Here is a 25,177-nt window from a genome sequence, read left to right as displayed (position 1 = left end):
ACCCTCACCTCAGGTCATTTTCTGACAAGCTGCTATTCAGCCATTCAGTCCCCAGCCCGTGCTGGAGACACGGGGTTATTGCTCCACAGGTGCACTACTGGAATTGAAGTTGATGAAGTTCCTGTTGGCCCATTTCTCCAGCCTGTTAAAGTCTCTCTGGATGGCAACACTCCCATCAAACCTTTGATTTCAGTTTTGTATCATTTGCAAACTTGTTATAGGTGTGGTTTGTATCATCATCCCGGTCTTTAATGACATGTTTTAATAGTACTGACTACTAGTGACTGGCCTGTAGCTGGACTCTACCACTGATTAGTTTTTTGTGCCCTGCTGTTCAGCCAGTTTTCAGTCCACCTTTCCACTTTTTCATCCACCTTTTTAGTTCAGACCTCTTAAGTTTATCTTTGAAGCTGTCCAGAGAGACAGTGTCAAAAGCCTTTTTAATCTTAACAGAAACAATATCCACTCTTTCATCCACCAAGCCCATCATCTCACAAAAGGACATCATTTTAGTCAAGCATAATTTCATCTTCATTATGCTGACAACTCTCAGAGTTCTTACTGTACTTCATATCACTGGAAACTATTTCCAGGAGGATTTGTCCCATCATATTTCAAGTGATCGGTGTGAGATTGACTGGCCCGTAGTAACCTAGATCCTCCTTCTGCAAGATGAGTGTGACATTTGCTTTCTTCCTCAGGAACCAGCTCCTCATCACCATGACTTTTCAAAAACAAAATGGAGTGGATGGACAATGACATCATCCAACTCCTCTGGCACTCTTATGCTTATTCTGTATTGGGTTTCTCTCTAAATGTTCTCTAATTTGATCTTTGTCCTCTGAGCATCAAGATTTTCTTGTTTTAATTTTCCCATAGTCTCAGGGACCTAGGATTCCTGAACAGAATTGTACAAACAAACTGAACTCAAGAAGACACTGGTTACCTTTGCCGTTTTCACTACTTGTTACCTCCTTTTTCACTAAAGTGCCTATCTGCCTATCCCATTCAGCAGCAGGCCCACATTTTCCTAGACATTAAGATGAGTCAACCTTGAGAAGGAGGTAATCCCTAAAAGTGAGCCAGATCTCCTTGTCCTGTCTTCCCTCTAGCATGGTCTCTCAAGAGATTCTTCCAAGCAGACCCCTGCAGAGGTCAAAGTCTGCTCTCCTGAGTCCAGGGCTGTGATCCTTTCCATCCTGCTCCCTTCTTCCTGAACTTCACTATCACAGTCACTGCAGCCAAGGTTGCCCCTAACCTTCATATGCCTGACCAGATCTTTGCTGTCTGGAGAATCAGATCGTGCCTTATCAACTCCTTCATCACCCGTGTTAGGCAATTACCAAACTCCAGAAGCTTCCTGCTTTGCTGTGTTTTCTGCATGTCCCTTCAGCATATACCAGGATGTTTTAAGCTTCCAGTTAGAATCAAAGGTGTCTACCCATTGTCTTAAGATGACGTAATTCTCTGCTTTTCCTTGATCAGGTGATCTGCAGAAGACATTCTCAGGATGTCACTTATTTTGGTTTGCCCACTAATCCTGACCCATAAGCTCCCAGTTTGCTGATAAGCTGTCCCAGTGCAAAGCTCCACACCTTTCAACTGGTCTCTCACGTAAAGTTATCCTTCATCTTGTCTTCCCACCACCAATCTTTCCTAAAGAGCCTGTAAACATATAAGGCAAGGCTCACCTCACTTCTACCCGAATCTCTGATACCAATGAAGCCACAGCCCTGCAACTGCAGAGAGATGTCCAGTTCCCCACAGCTGCTCCTCACACTATATGTATTATTACAGCCATCCCTAAGAGAAACACAGTTGTGCTGACACTCCAGAAAGGTTATGAGAGTTTTCCTCATTATGCTGGGCTGCCAGCAATTCCTTATTCAATGTGCTGATGCTTGTGGTCATGCAACTTCAGTCTTGTTCTGCAAAGAAATTCTGTTGATTACAAAGTCAATTTACATCACGCTGTTGACATCTGTTTACATCTGACTGCCATCCTGCTCCACCATTTCCTCCTCTGCTACCATTCCTAGTTTGAGGCTCTTTAACCAGGCTGGCCAGCCCACTGGCAGCACTACTTTTGGGTGGATCCTGCCACCTCCTAGCACACCTATCCTTTCCGTTGTGAGACCTTTCCTCAATAAAGGGATCACCACCTGGGTCCCCATACCTTTACCATTACCCTCAAAGTCACACAGTCATGCTTGATAGTGTCTTCTGACTGTATCACTGGTGCCCAACCTGAAAACCTGCAGCAGCAAACAAATAGTCATAAGGCCAGAAAGCCTCAAACATCTATCAGTAACATTCCAAATCCAAACCCCTGACAAGCAGCAGATTTCCCTTGATAGTGAGTCAGTGGATTGGAGCCCTAATCACTTGCATCCTGCTACTGCATCCAATGTCCTCGTGTTTCCACATGGCTCAGCAAGCTGACCTGGCACCAGATGTTTTATTTGACGTAATTCTATCTGAATGCTTCTGGTAAATAATTTATTATGTAGTATTTTCAAACAAAACAAAACAGATTTCATTTGCTGACACTTACCTTTCACTGCCCACAGTAACCACATTTAAGCACTAGTTATCTTTCATATGGAAAAAAATTCCTTTCATTTTCAGAGTATTAATTAAAATAAGAACACGTGCCAAGTATTTCCTACTGGAATTTGAAACATGAATCAGTTTAAAAAAATACTTACAAGATTATCAATTTTGAGGGAATTCTTTATTTCTGCATGTATCCTTTGAAGCCTAGAATCCACTGAAGTTTCTGAAGATTAAAAATAATACTCATGAACATTTGTTAATCACATGACGTTTGGTTTTGCAGAAACAATTCCACAAGAATGAATCTCACACAGAATGCAGAAGAAAACAGGCAGGCACCCTACATGCAGGTACGCACATAAATAAAATCAGAAAAAAAGTACACAGCTTTTAAAAACTGAACATGGTTGGTAACTCACACAATTTTTTCCTTAGGAGTTACACAGAAAAGAAATTTCTATTCCAAAAGACAGCTGTCACCCTCTAATTATAGGTCAGCTTAACAAGCAGTTTTAATAAATATTAAGAGTTACAAAGCTGGAAGACTTTCCATGACAGGACAACTGGATATTGATGGTTTAATTTCAGTAAACTGGTCATGATTCAAGTTACAGTCCAAATCCATCCAAATAAAACATTCCCAGTACACGTTTCAGAAGTGTAAAAGATGAATGGACATGGCATTCCCTAACTAACATGCTGAATGCCTGCTTCGATTTGGTACATATTCTGAACAATAATGCAACCAAACAGTTTTCTTTAGGTCAAACTCATCTTGGATGAGTTTGGATAGTTTTTATTTGCCCTTTTGCTGCAACATTGGGTTGAGTGGAGTCCATGCCACTCGATCTGTAGTAAACTACAAATTACAGATTACAGACAGTGGTTTGGATTGCCCTCAAAGATGGGAGCACTGAAAAAGGAATTATTTATCCCTCTGAAGGTCAGTCAGCAGGCAAGACCATAGTAATCTGAATCTAAGCCTTCTACTTAGTGAGAAATAGTATCTAAATAGTTTCAAGAGGTCCCTTAGAGTATTGTGTTATGAGAAGATACAAAGGAAAAAATGACTGGAATAACTGAAGTGATTTTTATCAAAGAATAAAAGCTTTTTTCTCATATTCACAAACAGAAGAGCCTGATGTTTAAAAGGTCAAATGACAGTGAAGTCAGAATAGCAAAGACCTATTCTACTGCACTGCACTGCGCAAAGAACATGGAAGAATAAAAATGCACTGTTTCACAGACCTAAAAGAAGAATCATGGATCAAACATCTCAGATTGAGACCACGCAGCCACCCTCAGCAGTACATTATCTTATCCAGGAAGAAATTCCATTCAAAATATAAAACGACCAAAAAGTACTGGTTAGATTCTTTGTACTAACCTCTCTTCTTCTCAATCTTCTTAACTTCTGCTTTCTTGCCTTCTTCTTTATTTTGCCTATCAAAAATGTTGAAATTTTTTTTACAATGTTGTAAAGCCTGCTTTCCCTTCCCAGTTTTTGGATGAGATGCAATATTTTGAAGTATTATCCCTATCAAAACATTAGCATGCAAAAACCACAAAGAGCCAAACCCTGGTTTTCAAGGATGAACAATTTAGCAAAGATTAATTAGCTAAGATACTGCTGATAAGTCCTCTGTACTCAGAGCCGTATTTTTCTAGAAGATGCAAATTAAAGGACTTTAAATAACAAGTCATTTCCAAACTGTACTTTAGTTTTTGTTGCATAGTAACATAACATATTAACTGGTAAAATGGCATTATATGGAACTAACTTATGGAGAAAAAAAATATTTTAATTATCATGACAAAAGGAGTAGAATTATTTACCATTACCACAGGGAATTTATGAAGAGATCAGTTCCTATATAACTATTTTCTCAAATAATGAATTGTAACAGTATACAATTGGCCAAAAATGTATCAGTAATAATTTAAAAGTTCTTGAAGGAAGTAGTAATACAGAAAAGAAGATTTATTACAAGTGCAGTGAAACCTCCTTGATCTTTCCCAAATTGTATCACTGAAAATAAAGCTGAGACTCAAGAAAAATAACAAAAGAAATCATCTACATTTCAGTTATAGGATGAAGACAAGGAGAAATCTTTGAAACAAGCTTTTGAGCTCTTTATGCAGAGAAAATCATGAACTTCTGTTTAACAATCCCTCAGTTTTGTCTGAGAGATTTAAAAGCCTACTTTCAGAATTTTCGTATTTCAGCATATCATAACTAAATGTCCTGTGACTAGTTTTCTTCCTGTCATACTAATATGCATATGTAAAACATGTAGGCCTGCATGTCTTCCATGTTTCTTTCAAAAAGAACATGAAACTTGTCTTCTTCAACTGGCAATACAATCTCAACAGTACACATAAACTTTATATATGTACAGAATGGTGTACAAAGCACCTTAATTAAATAAATACTAATGAAGTAGCTACCAGAAAATGGAAACTACACTGATGAGCAAAATAATCAAAACACTTATACTAGTTTTGCTTTTTATCAATATTGAGTTTTGTGGTTTTAGTCATCAATTGAATTAAATTCATTATGCATTCACTACTTCTCCTTTATCTTACTGAAACAAAACTCTATCTACCCTCCAATGCATAAAATATGACAGCTATTTAAAAGCAGAAATTTGGTTTTTATAACTAAATCAATATACGACAGTTTGATTCCCAAAATCAAATCAGCATGTGTTAAACAGTAATATAGTAAAAGACGCTACAGTAATTTAGTATCTCCGAAAATGGAAATGCTTAGGTTTGCCACAAGTAGGTAGAGTATTTATGTTAGGTCTCCAAAGAAGTGACAGGAAGAAGAGGAAAAAGGGCTGGAGCATGAGAAAAGGAACACCCAAACAAAGTACATTTTTGTTAGTGAATGTGAAAAAGACAGGATTTTTTTTGTTACAGTTAAAGGCGACCTTTATTTTCTTCCTTTCCTCCAAATTTTTACCTTTTTCTTTCCCTTTCTTCTGCCCTCCCACCAATGGTGAGGATGAGAACATCAAGCTCTTGTGGTGAAACTTCTTCACTCATTTGCAGAATAGTGAATGAGTCAGATTTCTTCCTATTGTCCTACTCTCCAAGTTCCTGGTGGGATCTTCTCTCTATTCTTAAGTTTGATTTGAGTAATCTTCTAAATGCAGTTTGTTCTTGGCATCAGCCAACTGGCTTTGCAATACTAGAATAATTACTTTTTCCTTGTTCTGTTTGACAGCATGTGCTCCAACTGTCAGAGAAGGAAATGCTTTCCTGATAACCTATGCATTCCATACCTCATCAAAAATCTATAACTATGGATTAACAGGACCTACCAGGTCCTACCAATTTAATCTAAAAAAATTAAGAAAAATATATGGCTGTCCTGAATAGTTTTTCACACTAACCCCTTTCACATGGATATTCTTAAGTTAGTTCTAAAGAAAACACACAAGCCGTCCTCTGCTAGAGATTCTACATCACTGAAAGACATACAATTACTTAATTTCTATGTTCCATTCTTCCTATTCTCCCACAACAGCACATTTTAGTTCAAGTTTAGTTTCCCCTCAAAAAGAAGTTAAGATAGAAAACCAAAAAGGGCAGGGGGAGATAACAGTAGAACACAGTGCAGAAGTGTTTGGAAGTTTTTCAGAAGTTTCACCTCCTGTTAGTTTCAAAATATTCCAGCAACTTGCAGGCATCACATGTTAAAATAGACTCACGATTCGGATTCTGTCTGTTCCTCTTGCTTACGCTTTCTTTCTGTTACTTCTCTCTCATGTTGGCTTCTTACAGTGTTTCTTCTGTGAGCTGCCGGAAAACTTCTTCCCCCTTTTTTCTTCTGTTTTCATATGGCATTTTATGATTGGGAAGAAATGTAACATTATTAAATTGTTGTTTCTGTAAGCACATGAAACTAATAAGTATCTTTGAAATAACTGCTCCGTGGAGCAACCTGACAAACACCGGCTTTCTCTGAAGCTAGACACAATTTCATTAGTCCTTCCTCCTTTTTTCCTTTTCAAAACTAAGCACCAGAGTGCAATGCTAAGGGCAATATTAAGCACCGGAAAAATTAAGACATTGCAAATTGTTGGCTAGAGACAGTTTTGTACTTTTTAAAAATGTGATTTCAAGCCACATGTGATTTCTGCATGTTCTCCAGATGCACCCAAGGAAAACAAGATCTGTCTTCCAGGGAACACAGATCCAAAAAAAATTCCATAAGCCTCTTGACATTAAAATACTTTGTTAAAAATACATCTTAGAAAAGATGATTTTCTTAGAAAATAGTCGAAGTTCCTGAAAGCATTATTTGAGAAAAATATAGTTCTGAAACTTTTATTCTACATATCTGTACACCAGCCATGCCAAACTCCTACCATCATTAAGATTTAGCATTAACTTGAAGAAAGACCTCCAGTGATACTACTATCCTCTATAATAAATTTATCAGGAAAGCAAAATTATACCTTGTCCCCTTCCTGCTCTTCTCCTTCATCTTCAGAATCAGAAGCTGATGCAGAACCCACTTTTGCAACATTTTTCCTTTTTGGTTCAGCTTCTTTCTTTCCTTCCTTTTTATCAAATTCCTTCTTTGATTTCTCTTCTTCCTTCTGATTTTCCTCATCTTTTTTCCCTTGCTTTTTGGGCTTTTCTTCTGCTCCTTTTTTCTTTGCCTTCTCCTCCTCATTAACACTAAAACAAAAAGAGTATTTAGGCACCACATCTATTATCTACAGTGACTTCAAAGAACAACATTTTAACTCAGGAAGCTGGGTCTTTTTAACCACAGAATAGTAAAATGATGAAGTTAATTCACTTAATGACTCTTCAAAAATATTCTTTCTCTAAAAATTAAAACCCACTACCTGTGGGGAGAAAACACCTCCCGACAAATAAATATCAGCATGGAGGGCCTAATGAAGGTAACATTAACAGAAGTGCATAGATCCTAATCCAATAAGTTAATTCTCAGTGGACCCCCCACACACACAGATGGGTCTGTAGAACCCAGAGTGCATACACTGTAAACTAGGTTTATAAAGTATTCTTATTTAAGTTGTTCATATTCCAAAACTGTGTATCTGCCAATTCATAGAAAACTAAACCTATGTTCAACTTTTCCTTGAGTTACTAGAAGCACTAGACTTGAGATAAGAACTGAAGACAGCAAAACTAAAATTCAGGTAACTAACAGTGTTGCAATTTTATCAGAAAACATTTCTGAAACAAAAATGTACAAGAAGAAAGTAAGTATTTTATTTTTGTGTGATGTTATATTTTTTCTTAATAAACATCTTTCCTCTTCACTCAGCATACAATCATATAAAAAATTTTGTACAGATTGGACAAGTTAGGAAGATTAACATCTCTCTCATGTTTCAGAAATGTCCTTCCTTGAATGACTCTGTATTATAAAAACATCAACACAAATAGTAACTTATACTGAACACTAACGGGGCAAAAAACCTGTCAGGAGTAATAATTTACAAGTCTTAACATAAGGAGCAACACAGTTGACAATGAAGAAGCTTTATATTAAGAAAAAACTCACAAGTCACCCTCCGAAAGACATGATGGTTTCACCAACTTGGGTCTCCCTCTTGGCTTTGGAACTTTTACTTCAGAAGCTAGTAAATATACAGAAATAACAGGTTAGTCCACAGCCACCATCTGTTCCTTGTCTATGTCTCAAGATACTTACTCAACAGACATAAGCCATGTTTAAATCAAAATATACATCCTTACTTTGTTAATGTACAGAATTCAAATTATTTGTACTTTTTGGTACAAAGTTTGAGTACCAAACTTAATCAAGATCTCTTTGAAAAGTTAAAGTGTTGGCAGTTTTTTTAGCTGACTGGTGAATTAAAAAAACTTTGGTTTCTAGCCACAGGCTCTGGCTACTAATTCTTGTGCTTTTTGCAATCTATGCAGTTGCAAATGTGAAACATTTGTTTCATACGTTGCATAACTATGAATCTTAAATTAGATGAGAAACCTGATATTAGAGAATAAAAAGCACTTATATGTCTATGTTTATAATTTGTTGTCCACTAGTTTTACTAATTTCTTGGGGTTTCCATTATTTTTCAGGCTAACAAATCACTGTCAAGAAGTTCTATCACCACACTACAGTGCAGATCAAATCACTACACTTTCTCAGATTCACCATATTGATAGGAGTAAGATAAACAGCCTGCCTTCTTGGCACTTATGTACCTCAAATGCTTGTCCAGTACCATAGTGACCATGTTGTCAGGAAACCTAATATTGAGTGTTTAAACTCTTGTTAGTCTTAGCACAGAGCACTTTTAATCATCCTATCAACAACAGAGAAGGCTGCATAGTATATCTTCCAAAAAGGTTTTTCATATAGGAGGCAAAAGCATATTTTACAGATGCTTTCCTGCTCTGACAGTAGTTAGTCAAAACCAGCAAAAAATTTTAAAGAAAAAAACACAAATATTAAAAATTCATATTTAGTGCATGTAATGAAATGTCAGAGGGGGATGAATTAATACTAAATTTCCTCACAGCTTCCATGGCAAAAGTACTTAAATCTATTTAATTGTAGTCCCACTGTTTTTGTATTGTCAGCAGATAGAGAGGACTATAAAATATTTGTTTCCCTGACTAGGTGCTCATACAATGTACTTAACTGCTGCAAGAACTGTCTTCCAAAACAGTAATTAGTGACCAAGAATATCTGCAAGCTTACCATTAAAGTGACAATAGATCATTGCTATTCTGAAAGAAACAGGCACTAGAGAATTATCACCAAATGACTCTAACAAAACATTTCCAAAAAATCAGTTAGATTTTCTTTTTATTTGCCTATTAATCAACACATACTCTCTTAAACATCTTTTCGAAGAAGTCTCTTCAGCTCTTATTTTCTTTTTCTTGTCCTCTGAACTCCACCTACAGGCTCCTTGTCCCGCCAGTTCTCATCTTTGTGTTTTATATGTGTGAGATCATCTAACTCTACTGTAGTATTTTATAGACCTTTAAGGAATACAAACCTTTATGCAGCAAACCTGCAGAGAACTCCTATCATATATCTAAAGAAAGAAGACTGCACAAAGAAGACTGACCTATTCTAAAAGATAATACTTATAAACCAATCTTTAATTTAGAAGACTAAACATTAATACTAACAATTTAAATCCATTCATGTCCTAAACTCACCAATTTGAGATGTTTTCTCACTACAATCTATTAGTAAAATCTGCCTTAAGCATTCAAAAATACTCTGTAGTACTTCAGAGGAAGGTGGTAACTCCCTGACTAGTTATACTAAAATATTTCTGTGGTGAAAGAAATTAAATCATTCTTCCAAAGTTACCTGCTGGTCTTCCTCTTTTGGGGCTTACTTTTGGAGACACTGGCCCAGTAGTTGTTGCTGCCCCTGCTGCTGCTTCCTCAGCTTCAGCTTGTTTTTCAGACTAATTTAAAGAATAAATTTCAAAGGTGTAAAAACACATGGCACCAGTATCTCAATTCCTTTCTCAAACAAACATATTTAAATTCTGGAAATATGTTATTATGCGATAGCTTGTACACACAAAAAAGTATCTGAACTTAGTAACAGGTTATACATAAGTATTACCCTCATAATACATAAGTTCTGCCCTCTCCAATTCCAAATGGAGAAAATAGTCAAGAGCTTAGTGTCCAGGATAAAGGACGACTAGAGTACAGATACAGCATGCTACTTTTCTATGACAAACATACTAAGGTCAAAATACCTTCATACTCATCCCTCATCCCTGCTGTCAGCTGTAACTGTACCTTCGTAAGGTTTCAAAGACAAAATTAAGATCTGCCCTACTTAATACTAGTTTTTAGTTGGGTCAGTGCCCTGATCTGGCTGGCTTGTGTGACCACAAGAACATTAAGGTTAGTGTATGCTGAGCAAGCAGCTGGAACTGTCTTTTTCAAAGTAACTCTGTATTCTCCCAGGTTGTAGAGACCATAAAAATCACAAATTTGTGAAAAAGGGGAGTATTTCAGGTGTTAGTTCAATGTGATGAAGATGTTAAAATAAATTTTTCAGAGCTTCAACGCAGGCTATTTTATTAGCAGTTTAACAACAGTTTATGTCTTATTTTTTCCTATTTGTAATGAGCTGTTTGGGAAAGATAGGGACTCCATATTCCACATCAAGTTAAAAAATATATGTAAAACACTCCGGGAAAACTTTCGTTCCTCCAAATCTTTCAGACACTTGAAAAGGGAGAGTAGTGTCAAACACTTAATTTATGTATAATCTGTCATTAAAGGAAATAACACCCAGTATTATCACATCAAAAAAATTCCAGTAATGTGAATTAATTAAGCATATTGTTACCTTTCTTTTTCTTCCTCTTCTAGCAACTTTAGGAATAGAAGCATCATTTGTTTTCACCACATCCTGTGAAGATTAAAAATGTTCCTAAGAATCTTAATAAAACTAAGATATATTTCATTTATTCTACTTTTTTACCCACCTGAAGCCTGTAGCACACAATTTAGACAAGAATCTTGTAATGTACATAAAGAGACTACATGCTTTTAAATTATTAAAATATAAAATTATTAGACATTAGGAAGAAATTCTTTACTGTAAGGGTGGTGAGGCACTGGAACAAGTTGCCTGCAGAGGTTGTGTCTGCCCCATCCCTGGCAGTGTTCAAGGCACATGTGGATGGGGTTTTGAGCAACCTGGTCTAGCAAAAGGTATACCTGTCAATGAGAAGGTGGTTGGAACTAGGTAATGCTTAAGGTCTGTTCCAGCCCAAACCATTCTATGATTCTCTGATTATCTGATACCTAGGATATATTCCTGAGAGATAAAAAATAATTTAAGTACTAAATAATATTCTGTTCTAAATAAAGATGCTGTGTAGTGATGCTTTAGCCTGTCTGGACTCTACCTAGTCTTCAAAAGATATTTATTTGCAATATAGTAAGTGTAAGCGATAAAATACAGTCTTCCAACTATTTTAATTGAACTTAAAAACAAATCAGACTAGAAGTTTCTTCTCTGATGAAAACTTCAGTTTCTGGGATCTTCAGTGAAAGGTATAAATGTGTCTGAACACAAAGAAAGTTTTACATAAACAGCTCCTGAAACTGTCACAGTAGTAATAATTGTAGTGTCTTATTACTCAGTAATAGATCTACAGCAATAGACATAATATTATCATGTTCCCTGTGATACACAAAAAAGCTCTCACATACTTCTTTACTGGTTTTGTCAGAAGGTAGATCATCTTCCTTTGAAGTATCCATCTCTTTTTCTTCTGCTTCAGCTTCTGTAGGCAAGTTATTATCCCCTTTAGGGGATAACTGCAAAGCAAGTCAACAGAGGATAAAAAATGCATTAGAAAGTATTTTATAGTGAAAAGAGAACATGCTAATTGCCATCAGCCTGCTCTTCCCCTAAAGTAGTTTAAATCTGTAGTTATACTAATTTCTTAGGTGCCCATTAAAAGTCAAATTGTACTGGACTACTTCCTCTTATGAGGAAGGGTCAAGGGAGCTGGAAAGGGTCAAGGGAGCTCGAAAAGAGATTACTAAGAGGAGACTTCATCAATGTGTAGAAGTGTCTGGAGAGAGGATGCCAAGAGGATGGATCCAGGCTCTGTTTGGCAGTGCCAAGCGACAGCAAAAAAGGCAATGGGCACAAACTGATGCACAGAAGTTCCACCTCAACATAAGGAAGAACTTCTTTACTGTGCAATGACCAAGCACTGCAAAAGATTGCTCCGAGAGGTTGTAGAGACTTCCACCCTGGAGATATTCAAGAACAATCTGGACACAATCCTGTCCAATGTCCTCTGGGATAACTCTGCTTGAGCAGAAAGGTGAGCTAGACTAGGTTCCTTCTGGCCTGACCCATTCTGTGATTCTGTGAGAATAACCCTTCAGCCAGTTAAGGATGCCTGTTGTGGCTGTGCTTCCTCACCGGTTCTTGTGCACCTGCTCACTGACAGAGCATGGGAAACTGAAAAGTCCTTGGTTTAGGGTAAACACTACTTGGCAAAAGCTGAAACATCAGTGTATTACCAACATTTTTGTCATACTAAATCCTAAACACAGCACTGCACCAGCTACTAAGAAGAAAACAAACCCTATCCTACCTGCAACCAGGCCAAATTGTAAACAAACCACAAGTAAGTTTTTTTATCATTTGTGAGATTGTAATTTAGGCACTTTTTCTTGTTTTGTTGTGTTTTTTTTTTTTTAATGTTTAAAATACTACTTTTGGTTTTGGGAAAGCAGTTAGAACTTGAAAAATCAAGTGTTTGTAATTATTTACTTGAAAATAATCAACATTCCCTTGCAGCCTACATATCTGCATGTCTTTTAGATTATCAGTTGTCCCAATTTGAATACTACTGGCTTGTCCCACTTTCAAGGACCTTATTTAAAATTCCATTTTTAAGTAGCTAGGTTTTAAAATTTCAACATTAAACAAAGCAACTATTACACAGTATTTCTAATTACATGAACACATGTAACATCACTGAGTTTTTTTACAGAGTACAATTCTAAGACAGAAGAAATATTGATTCACTAAATCCAAAGGAAAATATTGGACAAGGACTGATTAATTGAATGTTATAACTACATTACTATATATAGGATATAAAAAAAAAAAATTTGCTCTGTATTTTGCCTTAAGGTGATTAATTAGGCAAATCTATACAAAAGGACCCAGTCAGGATCTTCCATTCCATCTTTATGGTTGAATGGCTCTACATCTCCCTGTTTCTCTTACACTGTACCAGCATTGAACAGCCTAGAAGTACTTTTGATGAGAAACATGGAGCTTAAGTTATTGGCATCTCCACTAGCACATGCTGCTTGAGGCATAAATTCAGAGTGAAGCAAACTGATTACTCAATCAGCCCAGTTTAAAAGTTTCCCCCTCACAGTAGCAATGCTAAGAACAAATGCTTTTATAAGCAGCATGCATAAGCAAGAGCAGCACTGGTTTGCTAACATTGTCAGGAAATTAAGTGTTTCAAAGCACTGCTAAGGTATAGCAAATAGAACCCAAATCACCCTCACATTCCACACTTGCAAGTACTGAAATAAGGAACTCTACTCAGTAAGAAGTCGGGACAAATAATCCATCAATAATTCTGCAGGCTCCAACTCACCGAAAACATTCTCAACATCATCAGTATACAACCAGTAGACTGATTTTTTTTTTTTCCCTCCAATCAAAGAACTTTTTTACCCTTGAATAATCAAGCTATTACAGCTACTGGACACTAGTCCTATTTGTATCTGACACATTGCAAATTCTGCAGTTGCAATAGTGAATCAGTACTGAAAAACAGCCAGCAATACCTACAGAAAAACTACATTAAATCTTGGCAAATAATCAAAATGGAAACAAAGGTCAAGAGTAAAGGCAAATCTATTCAAATTAGTCTGACATTTAATTTAAGGGCACTGTTCATCATGTTGAGTAGTAATTTCCAGAAATGAGTTACAAATAAATGAGATACCATAAATGTCAATCCCACCTGCATGACAATTTTTGTCATTTTAGAATTCTATTCTTAAAACCATGGAGAAGAGTTGACAACACACAGTATCTCTCCCATGCCATATGAGAAATATCCCCATATGAACAAAGCATTCAAGAATAGAGAACAGTTTAAAGTAGTGTACTACTGAATCATTTAATATACAGTAAGCTAGGAAGCTTTACCTATTACAGTATAAACTATGTACTGCACCAGCAAATTGAAACCAAGATTTTTAAGACTGATAATAAATTCATTTTGGAAGGTTACTAAGGTATGCACACATTTACATAGCAAAGAGGCTAAACTCTGTGTAAACTACTAAATACTGATTCCTGGCTTAACAGCTGAATTGATACAGCTGTGAGATTCTCTATATCCTAAGTAGTTCATTAAGGGTATGGTCTAATTAAAGCTGATTCTTATAAACCTTTTCTGGCAAAGATACTTAAGTACCCTTTCACCCATGACAGACTCTAATGCTCTGTTCTGTTTTTCAATATAAATGACACAATTGAAAGTGAGTCATACCTGTCTATAATATGAAAAAGTCTTCAAAAACAGAAGGGGAGAAGTTAACCTAATTCTTGATCATAATTATAATTTCCAACTTCTCCTGCCTAGGAAGTACTGTATGAATTTAGTTTGTATTGTGATAGAGAAATACAATAAATTAATTTTCAAAAAACATACAGAGGACTGTAAAAGGAAACAGAAGGACAAGTAATACTGTAAGTATATCTGAAGAGAAGCAAACACAGGCAAGTTACAAGATTAAACAGATGTTAGTTTGAAGTATTTAAGTAAAGACGTAGCAATATAGTTTTGACTTGAAAATATTTCTGGCAGAACAAAGCAGAAATTCAATTACTTACTTTTGGGACAGAACACTTTTTTCGTTTGGCTCCTGCTTTTTCTTCACTCCCCTCAGCAGGCTCCTGACTGCTTTCTTCAACAGTGTCATTGATAGGAGTGTTAATGGCTGGATGGGGCTTCAATAAAAAAAAACCATCAAAAATGGGATCTAAATCCCCTCCTCACCTGAAGTGTATTCTCCCACATACATTACTTAAGAAAGCATCATGTTAAGGAACCCCTTACTAGATGGAAAAGAATATTAAATATGTCATATTTCATTAATTTCCATTGTTTTCAATTTAATCTGTAACTTACTTATTAAACTTTTAAACTCTAATGCTGTAACCACTCATTTTCACATTACTATACTGCAATGTAAGTATTTTCTTATGCATAATATAACATATCCTAACATACCTGAGAGATAAAAAAATAAAAAAAGGTTTGGTTCAAATATAACTTTTGATGCTACTATAAAGAAGTGTATTTTAAAATATGTTATAAATTCTTGTTCCTGAAAATATAAGCAGAAAAAGGATTACAGTAAGATAATTAATGAATTAACACTTAAAACCATAGTAACAGAGGAGATAATGTCTAAATTACACTTTTTTCTTCCATTACATTGTGTATGGCTTTCTCCTCCTCATATACTAGCTACTTCAAATAAAGCTGGCGGAACTCCCCTGACTTTCCCGTCCCCCCCCAGCCCAGGGAAGTGGGTTTGGCTTTAAGCCCAATCTATAATCTCCTTTCTGCCCTCCATTTCCCTTACTAGCAGTTACAAGCAACATCTGCAAAGTATCTATACTGCTCTTAGAACATTCCAGTTCTGGCAATGAAACAGGAAGTACAGCTCTCAGAAGGCCTTACTAAGATAAAAAAATGCAGTGGTGAACTCCTAGCAAACAACCCATTTTGCCACTGCTTGGGTCCATCAGAGCGAATAGTGGCATTTAAAAAGCAGAAGCAGATTGCAGCTTCTCAAGCCTAAGCTGCCGACAGTGCAAACAACAACACCAAGGTGCCAGAACACCCTGCAGCTGAAGATGTGGTGCAGCAACTGGCCGTGACCATCCATTGCAGCGCCACCGCGAGGGACAAGGTGTATCCCAGGAATGTGATGAACCTTGATGCATGTGTGTGCTTGTTTAAGGCAAAATTCCCCCCCTCTTCACTCTCAGAACCAGTCCTAAAGGTGCAAAATTTATTTCTGTGTTAAACAGATGAATGGGTATACAATTCAGCATGATAAAGTCACCCTAGGACAATGTGCCATTGTCATGGCCCCCACTGCAGTGAAACTGCTGAGCCATGCCACAAACCAGCGCTCAGCCAAGATAGAAGCGAGTGGGTGGAAGGTCCCAACAGAGCTCTACCCACCAACAGAGGAAAGAAGGATCTTCACAGGATGCCACAGATTGCTGGTGGTGACTCCCTTTCTCACTTTTTGTAATTCTTTGCTTTTCCCTACTTTTCTATTTTCTTCCTTGCTCACTTCTTTGACAGTGAATAAAACTTAATTACGGTTTTGATCACTGTCATTTGACCCCTTTTGTCACTTAATCTCGCTCCTGGCATATTTGAATTTCCCCACTTCCATGTTAGCGTAGTGGATGACTTAGGGCACGCAACCATACTGGGACATATGTCCAGCAAAAAAACAAAAAACAGGAAAAAATTCCAAGTGAGTTCCTCTATACTAAGAGCTGACAAGTCTGCCCCTTTGATATCATATTGTATCCAGATTAAAAGCTCAACTTTACCTAAACCTTCACACGATCACCCACTTCCCTCTGACCATACTTGCTGCATGCCCCAACACAAAATTTCCTATTCATCCTAAATTTTTAAGCTCTGACTCCTGAACCGTCTTCCCTGCTAATTGTGTTTTTAAGCATGTAACTTAGATCTAAGAATCTTTAAAATCAAAGAGTTGTATGTACATAAAACATGGAGATCAAGGAATATCCTAAGATACAGTCACAACCAAGACTACAGCTAAAGAAATGTGTCCATTCACCTATGCGCTGAGTAGTGCAACATATTAGCAGGCCATAATCCATTATTCCATTTAAAGATATTGTTGGGAAAATGGTGCATTTATTTACTCATCAGAATCTACATTTACTTTACTCTCAGTTTTCATAAGCAACTACTTGCCTTCCCTTTCAACATCACTTACTGACTACGCTCATCCCTCATGCTTGAGGGCAGGTGCCAGTGACATGTGTGGAACCAAGTCCATCACTGCCTGAGCTGATCACAATTGGCTGGCAAGGGATGAACTGACCCATTTCAACAACCCACCTCACCTGGGAACAGATGATGCCTTCACCCAAATAGCAATGGGAGAAGGGGACGTGGGGATGGAAGGATGGTCATGTGTTGCCCTGATTTTTAAAAGTTTTAAGTTTTCTTTTATAGTTTTTTTTGAAAGTCTTAAAGTTCTCATAAAACTTCTTCAGCCTTCTGATCTGTTTACATATTTCTACTGGAGTTCTCATGCACTGTTCTTGTAAATAATGATTGTTTTGCATTCTTCTTTGTGGGAGGAGAGAATTGATGGACTGTTGGTTTGACCAGTGTGGCTGGAGAGGTGGTAATTCCATCCTCCAATCCACAGTCACCTCTGGAATTCTATAAATATCAGATGCTCGAATAAAATGCTCTCTTTTTTTGGCCTTTGAACTTGCCAGGCGTTTGTGTGCTTACTTTCACATCCAATAGTGAGAGTCATGCACAGAACAAGATGCCTGCACAGGGCACGTGGGGTTCTGAGGCAAAAGAGATGCCAGAGTCAAGGAGGGACACTGAAAGAAGAAACACATAAGCCATTGCCCAAGCCAAGCTCCAGCCCAGAGAAGTTGCCTTATGCTGAGGAGTACATTTAGTGAAAGTAGTTCATGTCATTGCAGACTGAGCTGTGAACAGCAGAAGCTGGAGGCAAGAGATCTTGAACTTTGCATATGAGAGGCACAGTAGCCAGCCAGGTGAGCGCAAACTCAGAGACATCAGGAGACAAGGAATCAACTGGAACACCCAACAGTTTCCAAGCTTAGCCTGTGAGGGTATAAACGTCCAAGGCTTCCTTTGTGCAGGCCCCCACCCAGGAAGCACCCAGATCAAGCTGTTATTCTGTGGTTGCATTGCAATTAAATTATTTTACGGACCCAGCTGTCTGAGACTGCTAAATGAAACTCAGGGTCCAGCTAGAAAGGAAACCTTGTCTGCTGTGTGAGTGTGGTGTGTGCGGGGAGCCAAAAGGGCACCCAGCGGGATCACTGGAACTTGTCTGCTGCAAAGGGCATCAGCCTCTGCTCAGGTGGTTGTGAGCGTGACTGTCATAATGACTCCTGGATGGTCAGACATGGAAGCTCCCTTAATGCCATACACTGGTAGAGGGGAGACAGAAGGTACACGTTAGGGTAGGGCTGCAGGCCATGGAAAAGACCACACTGCACCTGCTGAGTAAGAAACAAGGAATAGCAAAAACAAAGTAACCACTTCACAGCTGACTGTCTCCTATACCACCACTGTCTTACCCAGGGGACACACTGAAATGTCCAGAGAGGACACTGGGGACCAACAAAGCTAGAGCAGAGGTGGCTGTAAGGAAGCATGTTTCTCATGTATTTTTTTTTTGTCCTTGTTTCTTGTTAAAAGAACAAATAACAAAAAGTGTATGTCAACTGATTAAACTGCACCAAATTGAATGTTTTGTTGCCTATACCATACCCTTTTTTGGCAAAGATGGTGGAACCTCAGAAGCTGATTTCAGGCACTCTGCCACCCTTAAAACAATTTCCAGCTTCCCCATAAACTCCCAGTAGTCCCAGATTCAGCTGAGATAGAGGTAATTCTCTTCTTCATAGCTGGTACAGTGCTGTGGTTTGGATTTAGTACGAGCAAAACTCACAGATTTTTTAGTTGTTGCCAAATAGGGTTTAGTCTTAACCAAGGAAAATACTACTTAGTAAAAACTAAAGTATTATTATTAACAAGATTTTCATACTAAACACAAAAAAACATAGCACTGCATCAGCAACTAAGAAGAAAACTAACTTTATTCCAAGGGAAATCAGGACATTACATACTTAAACATTCTTTCCCTGACTAAAATAACCAAAAGTCCTACTCCTCAAAAAAAAAAAACAAAACCTTAGCTGTTAAATAAAGCCTTTTATAAAGCCTTTTGCAGATGTACTCTATTAGCACCAACAAGGACCAGGTACAAGTAAAAGCAAAAGGCCCTGGCTAAAGGGCTTGATTTGATTCAAGTAAAACTTGCTTTTAATAATGCCTAGTAGAAGACTATCAAAAGGAAACCATTTTACAGTTGAAGGACAAATTTAGAAGCAAATTTGCATTAATCTGTTGCTTAACTTCATTTTTTCTGTAATTCAAACTGATCCAACCCTCCTGGTCAAGCAGGGAAACCTACAGCTGGGCTGACCAGGATCATGTCCAGATGATTTCTAGGTATCTCCAAGAATGGAGACTCCACAATCTCACCAAGCAACCTGTAGCAGTGCTCAATGACCCTCACAGGGAAAAAAAAGCTCCCTTTTATTCAAAGGGAGCCTCCCGTGTTTCAGTTTGTGCTCTTTGCCTCTGGTCCTGTCACTGGAAACCCCTAAAAAGGGTCTGACCCAGTCTCTTTGTACCCTTGCTTCACATATTTGTATAAATTGAGGACATTCCACATAAGTTCACCAGGGCTGAGCAGTCCCAGCTGTCTGAGTCTGTCCTCACAACAGAAATGCTCCAGTCCATCATATTCATAGCCTTCCATGGGTCTCTGTCCAGTATGCTCCCCAGTTTGTACTGAGTAGCCCAGAACTGGATGCAGGACTCCAGTTAAAACACCCCTACTAAGCAAAGTTTCTTCTTCCAGTAATTTTGCGGCTCACTTGGAGGAACAGGACTTAAATATGACCTGTGGGAAAAAAACCTTTTCCTTTCTTTGCAGTAAAGAAATAGGGGAAAAAACTGCAAAGAACAACCCAATGGCTCTAGACAGAACTTGACCATGAAAGATAGTGTGAAAAGTGCTGCCACTGAAGCTGAAGAACCTGAATGGAACTGAAAATGTGAAAGGACTATCTTGCAGAAAAGCTGTTACACTAAGAAAACAGTCTGCACCTATCTCTCAGCAATATGTTTTGTGTCTTTTCCCAATTGGAGATGTATCTACGAATGTCTCAGATGCTACTGAAAGCACTGCTTAACTGAAGTGACTGATTTCTGCAGTGAAACAAAATATTAGACAAAATTTTTACTGTTGATTATTTATATCCAGATTAACTTAGTTAGAATAACTGGTATAGTTCACAATTGCCTCGGGCATCCACAGAGCATCTCTTTTCAATTGCTACAATAAGGACAGTGAAAAGGTTTATCTTAAGTAGCACATAGAATATCTGTCTCTTATTACTACAATCCTTCCCACTGTGATGTGGAAATTAGCATCTCTCCATATCCCAAAGGAGAAAGTGTATAGCTGGAATACATGATGTCCTGACAACACTTCAGAAACTCCTTAAGTCTTTATCCACATTCTTCAAACTGAAAACACAGTAATGTGTGTATCTTATGAAACAGGAATTAATTGGTGCTGAAATGGTAACCTGGCATGTTGTGCAAAAACAGCAAATAAAAACAGAAGGCAGCAATTATTTTTGTTATTATTGCAGCATTGTCTAGAAGACCCAATGGAGCCAAGGTCAGTATATATTCAGTTTACATAGCAAAAAATCTAAAAGCTTACAGAATGTCCAGAGCAAGCAAAGACAAAATGAGCATGAGAATTTGTCTTCATATTAAATTTGGGTCCTTTTATGGGTTGCATTGCATAGCTCTGGTTTAAGCTTGGAAGTCTTATAAATGGGCAAGAAATGAGGAACTACTGATGGACAAAAATTAAGTCATGTGGCAGGGGCTAAAAGGCAAACATCACATTGCTTCCAACTGCTAGAATTAAAATACTGCACACTAGGAGAGCATGTACTGAAATCTTACAAGGATTCTTGTGGACATAGGTATTTGGTTTTAGAATACACAGGGCAGAGTGACTGAGACTCCAAAAAACCTACCATTTTTCAAGCACAGTCACACAATTACAAAGGTATTTCAGGAATATATCTCCAGTTAAACAATCCCCATTTCTTCTTATGCTATTGATACTAGACACCAAAAACAAACAGTATTCAGAATATACTAAATTTTGTCTAACTTGCAGTCAAACAGCAGCAATTAGTCATTACTCTGTGTCAGGAAAACATTTACTGCATTTCCCCTCCTCCCCCACACACAAAGCAACAAAGATTTTTAGAGTCTGCATAGCTTACCTGCTGATGAGAGAATTTCACTTTGGGATTATTGTCAATTTCCCACAAGCCTTCATTAAAACCCTTTCTTTTGTTTGGTTTGCCGTATTTATCTTTATTTTCTGAATAAGGGAATATGTCCTTTGGCCCCAAAAATGCCCTTAAGGAAAGAAAAAACAAAATTCACATTTTAATTGGTTTGTCTTTTCAAAGAAGTAAGCACCAAGTGTTATTAAATATTAAAGTCATTAGTACTATAACAACTATTCTGTTAGAGTCCTTAGTTTTCTAAACTTTGGCTGGAACACCCCAAGGTCTCCATTACTACCGCCACTAGAGACTTCCCTCCTTACTGAGGGAAGGGAATACTGAGAACCAATATTATGGCTTATGCTGAAGAGCATCAAAGACTATTTCATTTCTGTTCTACCTTCATGGCCTTTTGAAGTTAGGATTTCACTGTACCGATCTACCTGCTGCTAACGGAAAAATGTACTCTTTGGTAGTACATTCTCAGTTCCAATCCATGCCTAGACATTGTGTCAATTGCAATTATGTTACATCCAACTATTTGAAAGTTGCAGACACTTCCTTACCATGAGTACCAGCAGCTCATAGTTAAGTTAAACAGATACTTCCAAGTTCCACGCCACTACTTCCTTCATTATCTTTAAAAACAAAAGCAGCTACTTCAGACTTACACCCCAATAAAAGGAGAAGAGAAAAAAGAAAAAACCTTCATTAAAAGCTTAAGCATTTTCTACTCCAGCTGTAAACACTCATCTACGTGCACAAAGTAGTAAGTAAGCCATTGTCAGCTGAGACTGCAAATCACCCACGTCTTGGCAAGAGATGGTTAGAGAGGATTCAGCCAGTGTGGGTAACCCGCACCTGTCAAGCTTATTTACCCAGACAAAAAAGATGGGGAGGCAGACAGAACAACTAGGAGAGACAAAAATAGGAAAAAATTTGCCTCTCTTCTTCCCTATTCTCTAAAAGTAAGCATTTTTCCAGTCTCTAAGCCTTTGCCCATATTGTCAGGCATTGAAAAACACCTGAGAACAACTACTGTGAAAAGTTTATGAAATTCACTAGGCTGCTGCAGTTTATTCCTCATGTACCAATAAAGAAAAAGGAACAAGAAAAATTGAATGAAAAGAGAAAGTCCAGAAACTAGAGTTCAGGGTGACCTATTTTGTCTGTGACCAAACAAAATTTGTACTGATATGATCTACTGCCACAATATATCCAAATAAAGTGTTTATTGGAATAGTATTCATTTTATTACTTATTATTCTCCCTAGACAGAAACACATTCTGTTGAGTTTTTTTACAAAACTTAAGAGGAAACAAAAAACTGCGTAGTATAGGTTACAACTTACAGTAATTTCACAAACTCAATTATATTATTTCTGAAAGTCTAGTAAGAATTATTCCCAAACCAGTCTTGCTTTCCTTTTCCCCCATGGTTCATTTTTCCTGCCGTAACCATCCATGCAGCCTGAAATCCTGTCATCCTTTATACAGGACTTTTTAGCACAAAAAACTGATTATATGAGTTTTCAGAGTTGCCACTACTTACAGTAAGATAGACTATTCATATTCAGCCTACTAAAATGCTGAGGGTAGAGTATCTAACTTTGCACAATGTGCAAGTCTTAACTGTGAGAAGCACAGCACAAAACAAGTTTACCAAATTTACTTTAATTCCCATGAAAAAAGTACAAGAAATTGTTAACTCTACATAATTCCTGATGGATCAATGAAGTCACTACTTATAACTAAAAACCTAAACAAAATGACACCCCATGGAACATCAGTCTCCTTTGTCACCTGATCAGTTCCTTCCTATTGTAATTTATAGGTATCTGCTGTAAGGAGTAAGTGAGACCAAGAATTATAAAAGTTTCACCTATTATCAATCTACAGATCTTAATATAAGCAACATGCTTAACAAACACCAGGAGACAGCTGAGTCATGGAACACCATACATTGCAACGTGTGTGAAACAGAGGCAAAACGTTTCTCTGGTGTTCTATGGATTTCTGAAATGTAGCAACCTGGAACCTAGAGCCTAACAAAAACCAGATCAAAGAAAAACTTTATTTAGTAACTACACCAGAGTGAGGAACAAACATTTCAAATTACTCACACAAACTAGAAAAAAAAAGCCCCGATTTACCCAACCTTTCAAACTCAAACATCTCTTAAGAGCCCTAAGCTGAATCTGAAGTTGGACATAAAGCTTCTCAAAACTTGCACAGATATTTTTAAAGCTTTAGATGAGGAGTTATTTCTGTCTTCTTTACATTCAACCTGCATTCCCAAACTTATTTACAACTACACAAAACTCCACTGCAATCCAGAATGACACACACTTCACCAACAACAGAACCAAAGTAGTATTGTGTTGCAGTTGCCAAAGAAAAAGTTTGGTTGTGTTAAAAATTAAAAAAAAAAAAGTTAACCTAACACATTTTAAATGGTAATTCAAACAATGGACAAGACAAACCTTGAACTGAATTCCAGGAACACTTCTTTACCCGCAAAATTACACACACAAAAATTCCAATCAAACAAAAAAAACTGTCATTGAAAGATTTATTGAAACATGAGGTAAGTTAAAAAAAATTACATGGGCCAAGCATATAGCTATCTTTTTCATCACAGAAATATCTTTTTAAGAAAAGTAATAGCAAGTAATGCCAACAGTAGGGGATGCTTAGTCTTTAACTCAACAGGACACCTATCTTCTTAGCAAGATACTTACTTGCTAAAGATGGATACAAAGTACCAGATTAAAGCAACTTCAATACTTTTAATAAGATGAAAAATAGCAAGATCCTTCCACAAAATGTGAGAAATGGACAACTTTTGTGCAGATCTTCAATCTGCCGTTTTTTTAAGAAAAACAGAAGAACTAAAAGCACATCAATACATGTTTAAATAGCTTGGGTTTCTTTTAGCAATTCAAACAAAAAATGGAGCACCAAATCTGATGATGCCTGCAATCTACAGTAACCCAACCAGTCATGCTAAAATTTTCAAAAACACATAACTGCATAAACCCCAGATTTTTTTCTATTAAATTCAGCAGTGGAAGACATACAGTCTCTCAAAGCAAGTACTATATCACCACCACAAAACACTGCTCAAAGTACCCAAAGATCAGTATTTTGCAGGTTGATAGGTATGAAGCTAACTGTACTTCCTTATCTCTCTCCAGATCTCATAAACATAATACCAGCCAAAACCCAAAACCTTGTCAGAAAAAAAAAATAAACCAAACAATACAAACAACTCCAGTAAATTATTATCTGTCCATTTCTCAAATTTTGCCTATTTCATTTTCTTTGAGAATATAGTATTGAGAATTTTGATGATATACAGGACTATAATTAAACTCATTACAGCTAAAAAGAAAAACCCATCAGCCACACCACTGTGCTCATCAGAATTTTTTTTCTGATAAGCAAAGCATACATGTTATGGTTACTTGAAGAGCTTAAGTAAATGTTACATAACCATGTATTGGCAAAACAGATCAATTTAGGAAGACGTGCTAATACATACAATAGCTCAAAATACACTACAGTCAGAGAAAACTTTTTGTCACAGCATTTTAAAATGAAAAAAAATACAGCCCTCAAATATAAAGGACTTACGTCTCATGGGTGCCAAAGAAGAAAATGGGCATTTTATTCATAGGCGGTTTTACTGCTCCATCAGGAACTTCATCCACCTAAGAAAAACACAGCCTATTATAATTCAAATCAAGTAAGAGTCAAGAACAGTTTAGGGGGAAATATGTAAAAATTAATTACTAAAATGGGAATAAAAAAAGCTACAGAAAAGTAAAGCAGGAACTTAGATATCTTTTTAACAGTAGGTAAAAAAATATA

The 25,177-nt window shown here is 37.1% G+C and overlaps 2 protein-coding genes across 4 annotated transcripts in view; one reads left to right on the top strand and one right to left on the bottom strand.

The window, feature by feature from the left end:
- SNAPC3 (small nuclear RNA activating complex polypeptide 3) overlaps positions 1 to 3,934 on the top strand; it is a 33,201-nt gene extending 29,267 nt beyond the window's left edge. Inside the window, exons 10-11 of one of the 2 annotated variants that reach the window (XR_008428660.1) lie at positions 2,840 to 2,906; positions 3,803 to 3,934. The gene's annotated coding sequence lies outside the window, so the exon portion shown is untranslated. Of the gene's footprint in view, positions 1 to 2,839 lie in introns of both variants that reach the window. The other variant, XR_008428659.1, reaches the window with a different exon arrangement.
- PSIP1 (PC4 and SRSF1 interacting protein 1) overlaps positions 1 to 25,177 on the bottom strand; it is a 37,892-nt gene that overhangs the window by 7,677 nt on the left and 5,038 nt on the right. For both annotated transcript variants that reach the window (XM_053932314.1, XM_053932313.1), the window contains exons 3-13: positions 24,941 to 25,017; positions 21,296 to 21,434; positions 14,963 to 15,079; positions 11,785 to 11,892; positions 10,913 to 10,975; positions 9,908 to 10,007; positions 8,114 to 8,189; positions 7,029 to 7,254; positions 6,279 to 6,397; positions 3,944 to 3,999; positions 2,709 to 2,779 (exon numbers count right to left, since the gene is read on the bottom strand). In XM_053932314.1, coding sequence (XP_053788289.1) covers positions 2,709 to 2,779; positions 3,944 to 3,999; positions 6,279 to 6,397; positions 7,029 to 7,254; positions 8,114 to 8,189; positions 9,908 to 10,007; positions 10,913 to 10,975; positions 11,785 to 11,892; positions 14,963 to 15,079; positions 21,296 to 21,434; positions 24,941 to 25,017 — 1,152 coding nt within the window. The remainder of the gene's footprint in view (positions 1 to 2,708; positions 2,780 to 3,943; positions 4,000 to 6,278; positions 6,398 to 7,028; positions 7,255 to 8,113; positions 8,190 to 9,907; positions 10,008 to 10,912; positions 10,976 to 11,784; positions 11,893 to 14,962; positions 15,080 to 21,295; positions 21,435 to 24,940; positions 25,018 to 25,177) is intronic.

The sequence above is a fragment of the Vidua chalybeata genome, chromosome Z, assembly GCF_026979565.1.
Source record: "Vidua chalybeata isolate OUT-0048 chromosome Z, bVidCha1 merged haplotype, whole genome shotgun sequence".
Taxonomy (NCBI): domain Eukaryota; kingdom Metazoa; phylum Chordata; class Aves; order Passeriformes; family Viduidae; genus Vidua; species Vidua chalybeata.
Note: the sequence above shows the minus strand (reverse complement) of the source record. Positions and strands in the feature narration are given on the sequence as shown.